The 13,887-nt window shown below is 42.1% G+C and overlaps 1 protein-coding gene across 1 annotated transcript in view; it reads right to left on the bottom strand.

Moving 5' to 3' along the window:
* LOC137789073 (polycystin-1-like protein 1) overlaps nucleotides 1–13,887 on the bottom strand; it is a 31,814-nt gene that overhangs the window by 4,752 nt on the left and 13,175 nt on the right. Inside the window, exons 10-49 of the mRNA XM_068582326.1 lie at nucleotides 13,305–13,470; nucleotides 12,960–13,199; nucleotides 12,109–12,241; nucleotides 11,815–12,018; nucleotides 11,524–11,705; nucleotides 11,228–11,431; nucleotides 10,913–11,076; nucleotides 10,707–10,814; nucleotides 10,457–10,519; nucleotides 10,018–10,227; nucleotides 9,026–9,097; nucleotides 8,769–8,948; nucleotides 8,603–8,680; nucleotides 8,199–8,341; nucleotides 7,776–7,896; nucleotides 7,515–7,647; nucleotides 7,051–7,243; nucleotides 6,895–6,951; nucleotides 6,511–6,804; nucleotides 6,148–6,402; nucleotides 5,956–6,069; nucleotides 5,711–5,862; nucleotides 5,471–5,571; nucleotides 4,923–5,121; nucleotides 4,709–4,792; nucleotides 4,271–4,478; nucleotides 3,608–3,714; nucleotides 3,365–3,464; nucleotides 3,140–3,268; nucleotides 2,863–3,036; nucleotides 2,585–2,771; nucleotides 2,233–2,327; nucleotides 2,091–2,137; nucleotides 1,659–1,985; nucleotides 1,382–1,466; nucleotides 1,065–1,247; nucleotides 862–980; nucleotides 601–711; nucleotides 407–509; nucleotides 125–190 (exon numbers count right to left, since the gene is read on the bottom strand). Coding sequence (XP_068438427.1) covers nucleotides 125–190; nucleotides 407–509; nucleotides 601–711; nucleotides 862–980; nucleotides 1,065–1,247; nucleotides 1,382–1,466; nucleotides 1,659–1,985; nucleotides 2,091–2,137; nucleotides 2,233–2,327; nucleotides 2,585–2,771; nucleotides 2,863–3,036; nucleotides 3,140–3,268; nucleotides 3,365–3,464; nucleotides 3,608–3,714; nucleotides 4,271–4,478; nucleotides 4,709–4,792; nucleotides 4,923–5,121; nucleotides 5,471–5,571; nucleotides 5,711–5,862; nucleotides 5,956–6,069; nucleotides 6,148–6,402; nucleotides 6,511–6,804; nucleotides 6,895–6,951; nucleotides 7,051–7,243; nucleotides 7,515–7,647; nucleotides 7,776–7,896; nucleotides 8,199–8,341; nucleotides 8,603–8,680; nucleotides 8,769–8,948; nucleotides 9,026–9,097; nucleotides 10,018–10,227; nucleotides 10,457–10,519; nucleotides 10,707–10,814; nucleotides 10,913–11,076; nucleotides 11,228–11,431; nucleotides 11,524–11,705; nucleotides 11,815–12,018; nucleotides 12,109–12,241; nucleotides 12,960–13,199; nucleotides 13,305–13,470 — 5,891 coding nt within the window. The remainder of the gene's footprint in view (nucleotides 1–124; nucleotides 191–406; nucleotides 510–600; nucleotides 712–861; nucleotides 981–1,064; nucleotides 1,248–1,381; nucleotides 1,467–1,658; nucleotides 1,986–2,090; nucleotides 2,138–2,232; nucleotides 2,328–2,584; nucleotides 2,772–2,862; nucleotides 3,037–3,139; nucleotides 3,269–3,364; nucleotides 3,465–3,607; nucleotides 3,715–4,270; nucleotides 4,479–4,708; nucleotides 4,793–4,922; nucleotides 5,122–5,470; nucleotides 5,572–5,710; nucleotides 5,863–5,955; nucleotides 6,070–6,147; nucleotides 6,403–6,510; nucleotides 6,805–6,894; nucleotides 6,952–7,050; nucleotides 7,244–7,514; nucleotides 7,648–7,775; nucleotides 7,897–8,198; nucleotides 8,342–8,602; nucleotides 8,681–8,768; nucleotides 8,949–9,025; nucleotides 9,098–10,017; nucleotides 10,228–10,456; nucleotides 10,520–10,706; nucleotides 10,815–10,912; nucleotides 11,077–11,227; nucleotides 11,432–11,523; nucleotides 11,706–11,814; nucleotides 12,019–12,108; nucleotides 12,242–12,959; nucleotides 13,200–13,304; nucleotides 13,471–13,887) is intronic.

The following is a 13,887-nucleotide window of genomic DNA, read 5'->3' as shown; positions in this document are numbered from 1 at the left end:
ATCAGAATATTTTTTTACAGTGAATGAAATTATGATGACACATTCTTAAAATGTAAACATGTTTTTGACTTGAGGTTATATCCGTAGTATAATATGCAAAGGCATGTCTACCTTTGTTACCTACCTGACCCTGAAATGAGTTTGACGCCTCCGTCTTCCACAGGATTGGTTCTCCAATCAAGATGTGTGACTGTTGGTGAACATTTTGTTTGATTCATAATAATAAAAGACACATTTTTCCTTCAAAAAGAGACATTTCTTCCGTGGGTTGTAGAAATTTACGCACATGTTCAAGGACAATTCTTTTCATATTTTCATTAAATAACATCGGATGGATGAATCCTTTTCATTGTATTTTAGAAACTTCCGTGGAGTGGTGATTGGCTGCAGAACCTTTGTCGCTTACCTCAGTTGTGGATGATGCATTCTTGTACAATAAATTAAGGAGGCTGCTTTGTGCCCACTTCCACCAGTGCTCATGCTTTTGTATAGACATAAATGCTTCATCACTGTTGAATGGTAAAGTATGATTTTTTTGAGAATGTCAAACAGCAATAAGTACAAGGAGAGACAGCATGTGTGTGCGTGTGTGTAGGTTACCTTATGAACTGTTTTCTGACAGCTTTATTGAGGGGGTAATGGTCAGTGAATGAGGCCCCATAACTTATACAAAGCATCAAGAGAAGCATGGAGCCACAGAGTGATAAATCCCTGGATGACAAGAGGAGATAATTCCTTACACAGCTTTAAATCATATATCAACCGGGGAACGAACACGCACACACGCACACGCACACACACACACACACACACACACACACACACACACACACACACACACACACACACACACACACACACCTGAGAGTGGAATGGATAAGTGTCTCTCTTCTTTTCTTTCCACAGGTTCTCCTCAGCTCTGCTGGCGTTGGTGGACGCACAAGACGGAGGTACCGGGCTCGCTGACGAGCTCCAAGCAGCTGTTAATCAGAGATGATTCACTATATGTTTTAATTGAAACAAATAGATGAGAACAGAACAAAATAGAATAGTCTGGGCGCCACCTTTTTGAGGTATGAGCATCCTTCCTGTGGGAAGGCAGATGTCCCAAACTGCTCTGCTGGTTGCTGAGCAGCGCTGTTGCTCCACAGGTTTGAAGTGTTCTCAATCTCTCTTATTCTAAAGAAGCTATCAAAGTCTGCTTTTCTCCTGTGCCAAAAGGAGACAGCCACTGCCACTGTAATAATCTGGAAAAAGAAAATAACATTAAATATAGTTAAAAGTATATTGCATTTAGTTTACATGTAGTTCTACTTCAAGATTAAGGTGTACATGTTTCTTTATGTGAAATACAACTTGAAAAAGGCTGGAACTATTTTACCACGGCTGGCTGGATGAGGAAGATGCAAAACACGAGAGAGAAGAAAAGAGAATGTATCCACAGCAGGACCTTGCTGCTGCTGAACCTGACACAAGAAAACACAGTTATGCATAGTTTTGACTCTCAGACATACAGTTAGAACACAATATATACATCATGTTTCAAAATGTCAGTAATAACAATACATACATTAAGCATGGTCCACACCACTGGCTTCACACTTGACCATTCATACATCTCCTTAGTCAAAAATGTAATGCCATCACACATCTACTACCTCAGTCCCAGCACTGCAGAAAGCACAAGGCAGGACAGGGACAACAGCAGACACAGTGTCCAGGCCAGATAGTGAGACCACTGAGATAGCGGTCTCAATCCTCTCCCTTCTAGCCTGTCGGTGTGTGCTGCCTGGTGAGAGCGGTCTTCCTCAAAGCTGCAGTCTGATGAAAACTTCCTTTGATGATCTTCTTCCTTCTGAATATCATGACCTAGATCCCTCGTGCCAGACAATAGAGCTCTCTGGGTTGCAGGAAAACTGCTGCTTTCACTGAAAAGATCTAATTCTTTCCCCCCGGGTGCTTGATCAACATTGTTCCTCTCAGTAATCAGTAACACATTTTGAAGCGTTGCTCTTATGTCGTTCCTCACATCCAGAGAGTCTTCTTTTCTTGTGACCTGATCTGATTGGAATACAGGTGCAATACCTGGGCTTTTATTTTCCAGAATTGTAGTGGACACTGACAGCAGGTCTGTGCCCTACAAACACAAGAGGAAGGGTCAGACAGGCATGGGAAATATGAGAACAAATACAGAGACAGAGAAAGGGAGAGGGAAAAAGAATAAGATGTAACCTGTTTTTGCTTCCTCCAGGTGTCCTGCGCCCACTGCTGAAGACTGCTCCAGTGGAGATGGGTCTCGAATACGCTGTCATTTAACGAAAGGGCATCTGGCACGGGACAAAATAAGGAAATAAGGAAAAGGGGTTTGAGGAGAGAAGAGAAGAAAATGCAAAAAGAGTCAATATCAAATGAGTGGATAAAGGAGATTTAGTTTGCAAGATTCAAATTGACAGATGATGGTTTTTGGCACACTGTCAGAAAACAATAGAACATGTACATTTTGATGTGTTCTAAGGCATTATTTGTACTGTCCATTCCTAAGAAAGAAGATGAATGATGTGTTTACCTGCATTTAAGTGCAAACCTCCAAAATTGTCCTTTTCAGTCCGTCTTCCCTTTGTGTGTTGGACTGCTGACCCCATCCCTCTGACCCCACGCAGTCGGAACAGAAGAGAAATAATTGCAGCTGCAGGCAACGCTGCCACCACACTTAATGCTCCGGTTGTTAGAGAAACAGCTGACACATCTATAATGCCCAGCTCGAGTGGCAACTGCAAGGGATCAGGAGCAGAAGCATTTATTTGAAACTGTTGTGCATCAAGTTTTTTCCCTTAGAAGTTTTGTTTTGTTTTTTTAACCTACCCGATTATTCATTTGTGATATGATTACTGCGTTGGCACATGCGTGTCCCAACAGTAGCAGCAGGCTCACGCTGAGTCTCTGTGTGCGTGTGAACGCGGTAGGTAAGGGGCAGCTGTACAAAGACATCCAGATGTGGTAGTCGGCCAAGTAGTCAGATAGCTTAAGACACAACATCTGCAAGTATACAGGTGGAGATCCAGGACCACATGGGAGAAGAGATTAAAAGATGTTTTGTTTTTTGTTGCAGAGTGTTCATATGTGTACCCGAGCGCTCTACCTTAGCGAAGCCTATTTCATGAGTGCAAACTCGCAGCGTTCTCTCCACACGGCCATCAGCTTTGTTCACAGCTAACCAGCACCGACCCACAAAGAGCCAAGCACGTCCTTTCACATGCCCTCTGCTCACCTGTAATACAAGCAAACACAAAAAGCATCTTGATGGTCAAAGTGAAACAAACAGAAGAAACGACACATTTACAAACACTCAACAGGTGGACTTTACCTCCGATACCTCCACTTGTTTGAGGTACCAGTTGGGGGAGGGTCCAGAGTTGTCATGCCAGATGTGAACCCCCCACACTGGGCCCAGGCTGTCTGCTGCACTGTGATATCAGAGACAGAGACTGAAGAGTTTATGAATGAGCAAACCAAACGTAAAGCTACTCCAAGTATTAGATAGTATTGTAGTAAAAGTGTGGCGTTCAGTCTATTGAATTTATGTTAGTAAAAAAGGTATTTGTATTACCTTAATATGAATGTGTCTTGAGAGTTCCTCCTGAACAGAGTACATCCTGGGACTTGTAGTTCACTTGTCTGTGAGAACCCATCTTCACCATGCAGCACTATGTAAACCTGAAAAACATAGAGAAGACTTTTATAAGGAAACCTTAGTGTAATGCAAATCGGGAAAACCAATTTATTCACACTTCAATAGAGATTGAACACTGTTGTTTACAAGTCAGGCCATCAATGTTGTTATTGTGAAACTAGTGCAGTGTCTATGGATGCTTGGAGGTATTTTTACCGCCTCTTGAGTGACCAGTTTTACACGTATTTAAAGACAAAAATGAGCGAGACGTGTGTGACTGCATCTTGCTGTTTGGGTGATATGTCAGGATGAGGAGTGCTGCAATTTTTCTGTCGTTGCTGCTGTGTCTGCGTTGGAAGAGAGCTCAGGGTGAGAGTGAATGAGTGACAAAGAACAATATCACCGAGACAGGGAGAAAGCAGGAAGGAGGTGATTCAGTTTGAGATTCAGGGACTCAAAGCAGCTAGGCCAACATCACAGCAAGAGAGAGAAGCTGGAACAACGTCTGACTATGAATCCATCCATGCACCAAACATTGAGTAAAAGATTTACGAACCTTGGCAGTTACTGATACATCAACATGAAACCAAAATCTCTTACCTTTGAACTCAAGCAGGGTGCAGAGCTGAGGCCAGTGTGGATTGTAACAATATAAAGATACGGGTCACATGGAGAGTTATCAGAAAGGTAGTGTACTCTCTGATTCGCCTCAGAGACAACATCAGCTCTCTTACACGCCACCAACCCCGGGATGTACAGGCATACGCAGAGCAGCAGCACACACAGCACAGTCAGATCACTGGACGCACTAGAGGGACAGAGAGCAGACTGTTCGAGTGAAGCAAATGTCTAAAAACTTGGAAAACTTGTATCTCTGGTTATTTTTTGAAAAATTTGATTGATCCCCAAATTATTATTATTCTATATGTGTGGTACCGGACCATGTACAACATCCAAGGTCAAAATTACTGCTGCAGTATTAGTAAGCAAGAGACTTTGCTTAATTACATCATCCAAGTCTGAGCAGGGTTAGGTCACCTTAGGAACGGGTCCAAATCCGTTGTGTCATGGCTGCTCTGGATCTGCTTCCGCACCACAGTCAGCGGCCTCAACTGGTGACAACTGAGACAAACAGCAAACGCAGACAAGCAAGAAGCGATTGAATTATGGTAATCCTCAGTTACTTCTGGCATGTGTGGGTGTGTTTCCCGTCTGTAAAGGTCTTCATCCATACACTTCATCCCTTTCTTACCTGCAGTTGACTGCAGTAGCTGCGTCTGCTTGCTGCGTGCTGCAGCCGAGGTGTGTCCAGGCCCCCTGGTGGCCGTCCCAGGACAAACACAGGCTGCTGTCCACTGTGAGACTGTAGTTGACTTGTTCACTGAGGTGCTTGTGTCCGGGTGTTTTCCCAAAATCAGCATTCAGCAGTGCCAGGTGGCCAACCCCTGAAGCTAGAAATTTAAAGATTTTGCTAATCCAGTTTGGATTATACAGTACAGATTTGTATGATAAGTGGAATTGGCCCACACTGTATACAAGTCACTTTGAAAATAAATAAATACAAAGTCCTGCAATGAGTGGTCTTACTTAAATGTCACATTATGTGACAGGTTTGTTTAACACATTGCTAAAGTCCTGTTTATTCTGTATAAAAACTGTATTTAAAAAATATAAAGCCTTTTTCTGTACAATAAATTGATAGATTATCTGAAGAACGACTGATAATAAATGAAATGAAGACCAGGAGAGGGAGGAGGGACAGAGCTGAAATCTGAAAGAGGGAATCAAGACATTACTTACCGCTGAGGTAGGATGGAGGCAGAGTGAACCGTGTGGTGTTGCTCTCCCAGTGGTGAATCTTGTGCAGATGGTGCATGCTGGGAGTCGGCCTCTCAAACATCCTGCCACAACAAAGACTCTTGGTTTGCTTTTGTGTCACATTCTTCTTTACTCAAAAAAAACTCACATTGTGAAATGATGTTGCTCTAACTATCAGAGGATAATGAGTACAACACCTAATTCACGTCAGCACAAGCCTACCTGAAGAGCAGCATGACGGGGAACACCCTGTTGAGCGGTCGCTCAAACTCCACGCTCAGCTGGATGGCCTTTCGCAAGTGCTCCTGGGTAATGTTGAAGGTGTGGTAGTTGATCTGGCTGCATAGGAGGACGTACTCAGGCACAGAGCTCTTCTGCAGAAAGGATGTGATCACATGGTCACCCGCTCATTGAACAATGTGCAATTGGACTCAACGAGGAGCAAACAAAAATAAATAGTGTCGTACGTTTCTTGGCGGTTGTTGCAGCTCAATGTTTATTGGCTGAATGAGGGAGCGAACAGGGATCTTTCTCTTCGTGCTGCACTTGTAAAGACTGAGGTCAACCACTGGCCCACTCAGCTGGAGATCAGCAGAGTAAAATGAGAGCAATGCCTGGCTGTTTAATCACGAAGCGTCATCATATCATGCCAGCCTCACCGTTTCAGGATAGCGGGCCCAGGTGTAAGGGCTGTGTGTGAGCTCGGTCAGCACGCTGAGCACACACAGCCCATGCGGTCTGCTTTCAGTCTCTCCACTGCGATGAAACAGAAGCTGGATCAGGGAGTCGGGCATGTAGAAGATGGTTGAGCCACTGCTGAGGACTGTGGAGGTTTGGTTGAGGTGTGCGGCATATAAGGAGATAAGACCAGTGCAGACTCTGTGCTCATGGGCCTGGTGGGATAAGATGTACTTCTGGAGAAATAAAAAAGCATGACAGTTGAGGGATAAATGGAGCTCCAAATATAAAATCATGCAAGTTTATGAGTAGATGTGAACAAGAACATGTTTGTCTTCTCTCACCAGCATCAGGTCTGAAGCAGTCTGGAGAATATCAGCTACAAGCTGCAGTGCCTGCTTTGTTGAAAGCAGTAATCCTTCTTCTATGTAAATACCACTGGGGGAGTCCTGAATTTCATCATGTGGGTCTGACTCTAATGCCTGTGTAATGTCAGCACTGGTGGCCTGCAGGCTGTGTGCGAGCAGAGCCACCAGGGTGTTGAGTGTCTTTAGAGAGTACCAGACTGGAGCACTGGAAAACTGTTCTGAGATGACCTGAACGTAGACCGCCACTCGTCTTGCACTCGCCAATGTCACCTAAACAGGATTGAGAGTTGTATGATATTTCTTTTCTCCATTTACTTTAGCATGTCTCAATCAGTGTCTCTCAACAAACCTTCCACCTACCTGACTGGTAACTTCTAAAAGCTTTTTCAGAATGACAATGTTGTCCACCATTGATACCTAGAATTAAACATTATTAAAACGCTGTAAAAAGTTGGAAAACTTTTCAAAAAGGTGGTTGTATTGGACTTGAGGTTCAGTATAGGTCTGTGTGTGTACCTGTCCACTGCTCTTGAGCTCGCACATCGTGCAAATGAGCATATTGCGTGTGCGTCCCTGTGCACGCGTGTTGGCCTTAGTGTCGAGGCTGAGTCTGTTAAGGATGCTGGAGAGAAGGCTGACGTAGTTACGAATCTCCACACCGTTTCCAAGTCGCACCAGAGCTGAGAGGTTCCTCAGACCTGACTCCGAACTGGAGAGAAAGAGATATCACTGACACAGCAATGTACTGTATAAATAGTAAGACTGTAACCTGTAAAGATGTACTGAAAATGTATGTTCTGCCAAAACTATTATACCTTGTAGTGTACTATATATATATATATATATATATATATATATATATATATATATATATATATATATATATATATATATATATATATATATATATACAGAGAACCTCTCTAACAACATAAATATGACAGAATGCTAACTGGTTGTGATGTCATGGTGATTCTTACAGCTCCAGATCAGGATCAAGATGGGAGGAAGAAGTGGCATCTCTGAGGAAGCTTGGTCGGACTCGGACGGTGACGGGACAAGGTTTAGAGGCCGCCCCATACCTGCTGCTTTGGATCTCTGTGTAAATAGTTACTACAGGAACAAAAATAAATCACTCAATGAATGAAAAAAGGACTCTCTGCAATATGTTTTCATGATGATGCATCTTTGTGTATTGCAAATTGCAAAAGATTAAATTCAGTGTGTGTCTGTTTGAGTACCTTTATAGTCATCATTAGGGTCACCAGAAGGAAGGCTAAAGTAGTACTGGAAGTCTCTCCCCTTATACAGTGTCCGAGGAGGTCCGTCTCCGACACTGACACTGTACTCGTACAGTAAGTCCTTCAGCACACACACATAAACATGGAACAGTGTAAATAAATCTAAATTGGAGTATAACGGTGGACACATTTGTTTGTCAAGTTGCTTTTTCTGTGTATGTGGATTGATGGAAAAGGAAAGGGAGCCAAGAAGAAGAAATAATAAATGCAAAATCGAATTTGTCCTTATTATTTTCCTGGACTGAAATGGCTCACATAGAAAGGACCTTAAACACATATCTGGTAAACTATGCAGGATCAAATAAGTCATATAAGTAGTTATGAGAGTGTGTGTGTGCCTGTACTTTATGAGACAGCAAATACCTCTTTCCCTGAGGTGCAGAAGATGCTGAAGTGTGTATATAACTCCCTCCCTTTGACTGGTTGCACCTGGCATGTCACACCTTTTGGAGCAGGGTTGGTTTTTAAGAACAGCTGAGTCCGGCCCAGGAAACTGTTATGCGATTCTGAGTTGAAAAAGGCAGCAATCACATTTCCATTGCGATCCATCGCTTAAATTTTCACAGTAGAGGTAATTATCATTTGACGTTTATACACCACTGTGGTCCCCAATCCAGAAAAAAACAAAGAAAATAATGTAGTTATTAGATTATACACTAAAAGTTATACAAATGTAAAATCACTGTGGCTTTGTGAGGATGATCAAGAAACCACAGCTTCTGTCTCAACGCACATTGCAGTTCTCAGTTTGTTGTTGTGCAACTTACTGGCAGTGACCTGCAACATGTATCTGCTCCCAGGAATCAGACTGAACGGTTTGAAGCTGAGCAAAGGGGAGGAAATGCCTGGGAAGATGGAAAGAGAGGGAAATGTGTCTAAAAACTGAGATGGGGGGGGGGGACTCTGTGTCTGTTAGTTTCCTAAATAATGTACCCGTGTCAGTGTAGGACTCAAAAAGGCCTCTGTCTACTGGGTCTCTGGGTAAATCGAGCAAAACTGGCTCCTGGATCATAACAGATGGTCTGGAATCCATCAGATTATTCCCCTCCTCGTCACGCAATGCTGGGTTATGAAATGAATCATCTCCTGCACTGAAGCTCTCACCGTCCGCACCTGGGAATAGCATGCATGTGTTTAACACACAACCTACCACACTAATATTTATTAAGCAACGCAGAGATGTACTTCACCTGTAGGTCTTCCTGCTGAAACACCTGGGTCTCCTTCCTCTGCGTTCATCAATGGAGCATCATAATCTGAATATGTCATAGAATCAGCTTTACTGCACAGTACAGTTGGGCTAACGGGAGACGCTGCAAATCTGCACAGACTGAGTACATGTACATATTAGAAAGTGCTAGCGTAATTGTTCAGGAGCAAATTATCTATATTAACTTTATAAGTAAGTGTTGTGTTTACAGTTTGTTTCCACTGCTCCCAATTACCAAAACATAATAGATGCAGGTTTCAAGACCCTAAACACCCATTTATACATTGCACAGGTGTTTTCTATTGTGCCTGATTAGACTCCTCCTCTCTGGACTGTGTGGGTGTGTGCAGACTGTGCTTGATTGACAGCTCCCTCCCCATCCAGCAGCTGTGTTGGATCTCTAAGGGCGGGACAACTTTGCTAGTCACATCTTTCACTTAATAAAACCAATACAACAATGTTGAAATACTTACGAAATAAAAGTTCAAAATATAAATTCTTATTCCATGATAATATATCAAATTATTTTATTATAATTATTGAAGCATTATTGTACAAATCACTTTAATGTTGCAGTTTGTATATGAGGAGCTAATTTACATTACTTTACATACTGCTGTGCTGGCTGGGCAGCTTGTGAATTTCCTTAAGGGAAATTTCTAGTTTTACTATCAATCTGCTAAGTAACTATATTACTTAAGCTATCAAATGTAATGGTGTAGAAAGTACACTATGCAAGTATGTCAGAATTGTCCTTAAATAGTAAATGTACCTCCCATTGCCACAGTTGGTTCATTTTACATAATTTCCTGCATAGTTCCATAGTTTTGAGTAGAGGTCCAGTCAGCCAGAATAGTTGAAACCCCTTTTAATTTTATCATTCTAAAATAACAATTTGATTTTGACTGATTTTGTGTGACTGCCAGATCTAAGAAGCTTCACAGCTAATATTTCTGCTCAGTTTTTTCTCACCTTGTTGACCCCCCAAGTCACCGGTCTCCAGGACAGCAAAAGAAAACTCCCAGTCAGCAGAGGAGTCAGAATCAATTGGGAATTCAGTGATCATGTCACGAAAGTGGTCTGAATATAGGACGCCACTGTTGTCAAAGGCAAGTGGCGGGTATTCAGTGGAGGAGTACAAAGGGTCAAACTCCCCCAGGGGGTGATGAAAGGGCTCCTCTCCTAGACATTAAGAGGAAAAGCTGTTAAATTATTCATAAACTACCCACTTTACTGTAACAATTACCTTGCACAATACTTCTTGTTGATCAAGAATCCATGTGTACAGTACGTTTCCATTTTTGTTTCATTGCGAGTATAGTAAATGTTACATATGCAAACTACCTGCTGTGTGAGTTCATTTTTATTTTAAACAGTAAAAACGATCAGCACCGTGGCTGTAGCAGCATACCTGATCCTTCAGTTCTTATGTCCACGAGAGAAGGGATAGGCTCGGGCTCGGGCTCTGTCAAATCTGAGCGAGGAGCAAAAGAGGGAAGTCCAGTTTACGTTGGTGTTATTTTCTATTTCAGTATCTGTTTTTACCGAAGCAACCACTTGGGTCACATTTAATCACACGCCAGCCACACTAGTTTCAGAGGCATTCTCGATCAGAACGACAGCAGCGGACGTATCGCCCGTATGGGAGAACTGTGAAGCACCTGCAGCAGGTGCATGCTGGGTGGAGGTCCCAAGAGTCTGAGGGGAAGTGGCAGGACCCTCCTTGATGTTGGACGGAGCACCGAGATCCACGGTGTAACAAAATGGCACTGCAATCAAAAATAATACAATTTAAGGTGATTTATTTTCTTGAAAACAAAATAATGTGCTGCACATGTTCAAATACATTCGTCTTTTTTTTTTTTACCTTCTATGATGGGTTTGGATGATGCATTGACCAGGTACAGGCTCCAGGTGTACTGGATGAATTTCGGAGAAATATCACAGTCTTCACACAAGGCGCTGACAGAGAAAGGTTGATGCCAGTTCACCAGGTCTCCCTGGCACTGAGGGCAGTAAACTGACACCTTGCTGAGTTGGAAACATTCAGAAACATGTTACAATGTGTATCAAGGTACAGCACACTGTTAGATGGTGGCAAATGTTTCTAAAATTGAATTTACTTTATAACATCCAAATTTCAATGGCCCTTAGTGATTTATTTATTTTTTATAACTCTCACCCGATCACATTCGGTGTTAATGTGAGGAAGATCTCTGATGAAGCTGACCGCTCACCACTGTAGATGTTGATCGAGAACTGGAACTGGTCAAAATTGTGTTTTAGGAAACTAGCAGGAAATTCAAGCACAGGGGATGAAGTGGGAACATCATGGTGGAAACAGGAGCTGGTAATGGTGCTGACTGGTTTACACGTCCAGCTGAAACTGTGAAGCAAAGAAAATGGGCAACACTATTAAAGTAAATGCCTATTCAAGTAATACCGAACAACCCTGCATACATTTCACTGTTTCTGTACCTGACTGGGCTCATGGGGAAGTCTGGGTCGTAGGAACTCTGCCCATCCAGGGTTACCACGGTGTTGTTCTGGTTGTTAATGAAGATGTTGGTGCCGCCCTGGATGGAGGCAACAGGAGGGCTCGGCATCACCTGCACTCTCACGCTGTAGTTACTGTACACCACACTGCCAGCCACCTGAACCTGCGGACCAATGGCTATTGATGTTAGTACTGTCTTTTCAGGAGCAGGACATTAAATCCCTGGTCCAGGTTTAAGGGTCAATGTGGGACAGTTTTTGTTCGCTACTTACCCTAGCTATGGCAGTATACGTGTCGTAGTGCAGGATATGGCTGGGCAGTAAGAGGCTTTGACTGCGGGTGTCTACAAGAGGCAAGGGGAAGGCCCGTCCTGAAGAGTCAAACAAGGTCCAGGTGTAATGGAGGCCTCCTGAAACATCACAGTTAACATCCGTCTCATAGGTCACTCCCAAGTGGATAACCTCATGTCTCCGCACCTGGAAGAAAGAAGATGCATAAGATGAGTGTGGCAATGTAAATTACCTTTTTTTAGCTACCTTACCAAAGTTTTGTTTGGTAAAATGTACCTGTAGTTTTTGAGGCCCCATGTTTTTCACTGGCGGAGGCTGACAAGGCCGGTCCACAACAAAGATGTGACCACTAAGAGAGGCAGAGCTGACCAGGTTAGACACAGTCACTTCCACTCTGAACTCTCCTGTCCTGCACAGAGTAAAAACACACAAACACACTAAATATACACAAGCAAAGATATGCATACATTTTATTTACATAACCTGACGAGAACCTTCATGTTTTAAAGTGTAAATTGGTCCACAAAAAATAATTATAAACTATAAGCTTGACCAACACCAATATTGATTACCTATTTGAGTTAATGGTCTGTTTTTCTCATGAACATATATGATTTTCAAATTAGTATCATTAATGAATTGTGACCAAGATTTGTGTTAGAAAGGGAATATTTTTCAACTTTAAAATGAACTTTTCAGTGGTCTCTACAATGTCTCTTATAAAAAAACTGTTTCTAAATTAAATTTAACAAATCTTTGGTGTTTTTGCACTGGAATTGTTTTACTATATATTAGCTAACATATACACCAATCCCATAAGACATAAAATAAGATAAAGATGATCCTTTATTAGTCCCGCAGTGGGGAAATTGCACGATTACAGCAGCAAGAGATACATAGTAAAATAAATTTAAAAAACAATTAATATAAATAAACAGTAAAACATTAAAGAATCTACAATAGCAGTATTAGATATACAGACAGAATAAAACATGTATTTAAAAATGTATTTATATTGCAGCAGTTAAAGAGCTTATTAAGTCTAACTGTATTAGAAACATCCACATTATAATGAACCTAAACTACCTTAAAGCTAAGTCAAAATCAACAATGAGAGTGAAACTGGCCTGTGGAAGACGTGCTGCTCTGTGCTCCGTCCCAGCCCGGATGATCCGTCGCCAAAGCTCCAGAAGAAGGTGACATCCGTTCCCACGTTGAGCCGGCAGCTCAGCGTCACTGTGTGGTTCTGCAGGACAGACGCTTGGTGGACCAGCCTGTTGAGCGTCACTGATCTCTGCACTACCAGCGGGAACACATCAGAGGTCAAGGAGGTCCGGCCATGTGTCATGACGACATTGACAGCATACCTGCAATGAAGAAGGAGATGGGGTCGGGGGGGGGGAGGCACATGCAGGTAAAGAGATAAAGAAGCTTGTACATCATATTTTGAAGACTTCATCTGTGTCTCATACCTGCCAGGTTTGTGGTATCTTTTGGTGACGGTTCTTGAGGTGGTTCTGTCTGATCTTGAGTCTCCAAAGTGCCAGAGGAACTCCACAGGGTCTGCTACTCCAGTCACGGCCAGGAAAGTGATTTCTGTGTTTGTGGGATAAGCTTGCTTTGCTGCATAAATCCACACTGTAAGGAGACAAAACAGATATTGCAACACATATAAATATAAATTACATTTCTTGTAACATTTATTTTTACAATTAACACATGAAGGCACTTAATTTTAAAAAATGACAAGGTAGTACAAAAGTAAACCATATTTTTTTTGTAACTCCTTACTTAAGATTTCATGCAACTTATTTTTGTTTTTATACAAAATGAATCAAAAAACTGAACATGAGGAAGCTTGTAAAGAGATAATAATGAGAAAGAGTATGAAACACAATTTAAATCATACAATCTAAACTAAAAATAAATCTAGTTTCAATTGAAAGAATATATTAAGTGAAAGTCATAGAGTCATAGTGATAGAAGAGAAACAGAAAACAGGTTAAAAGACAGCGTCAGCACTCATACTTCATCATTTTGAAGCTTTCATTTTCT

Source organism: Clinocottus analis, unplaced genomic scaffold, assembly GCF_023055335.1.
Source record: "Clinocottus analis isolate CAN_PGR_092001 unplaced genomic scaffold, fCliAna1.0.p SCAF_18, whole genome shotgun sequence".
Lineage (NCBI taxonomy): Eukaryota > Metazoa > Chordata > Actinopteri > Perciformes > Cottidae > Clinocottus > Clinocottus analis.
Note: the sequence above shows the minus strand (reverse complement) of the source record. Positions and strands in the feature narration are given on the sequence as shown.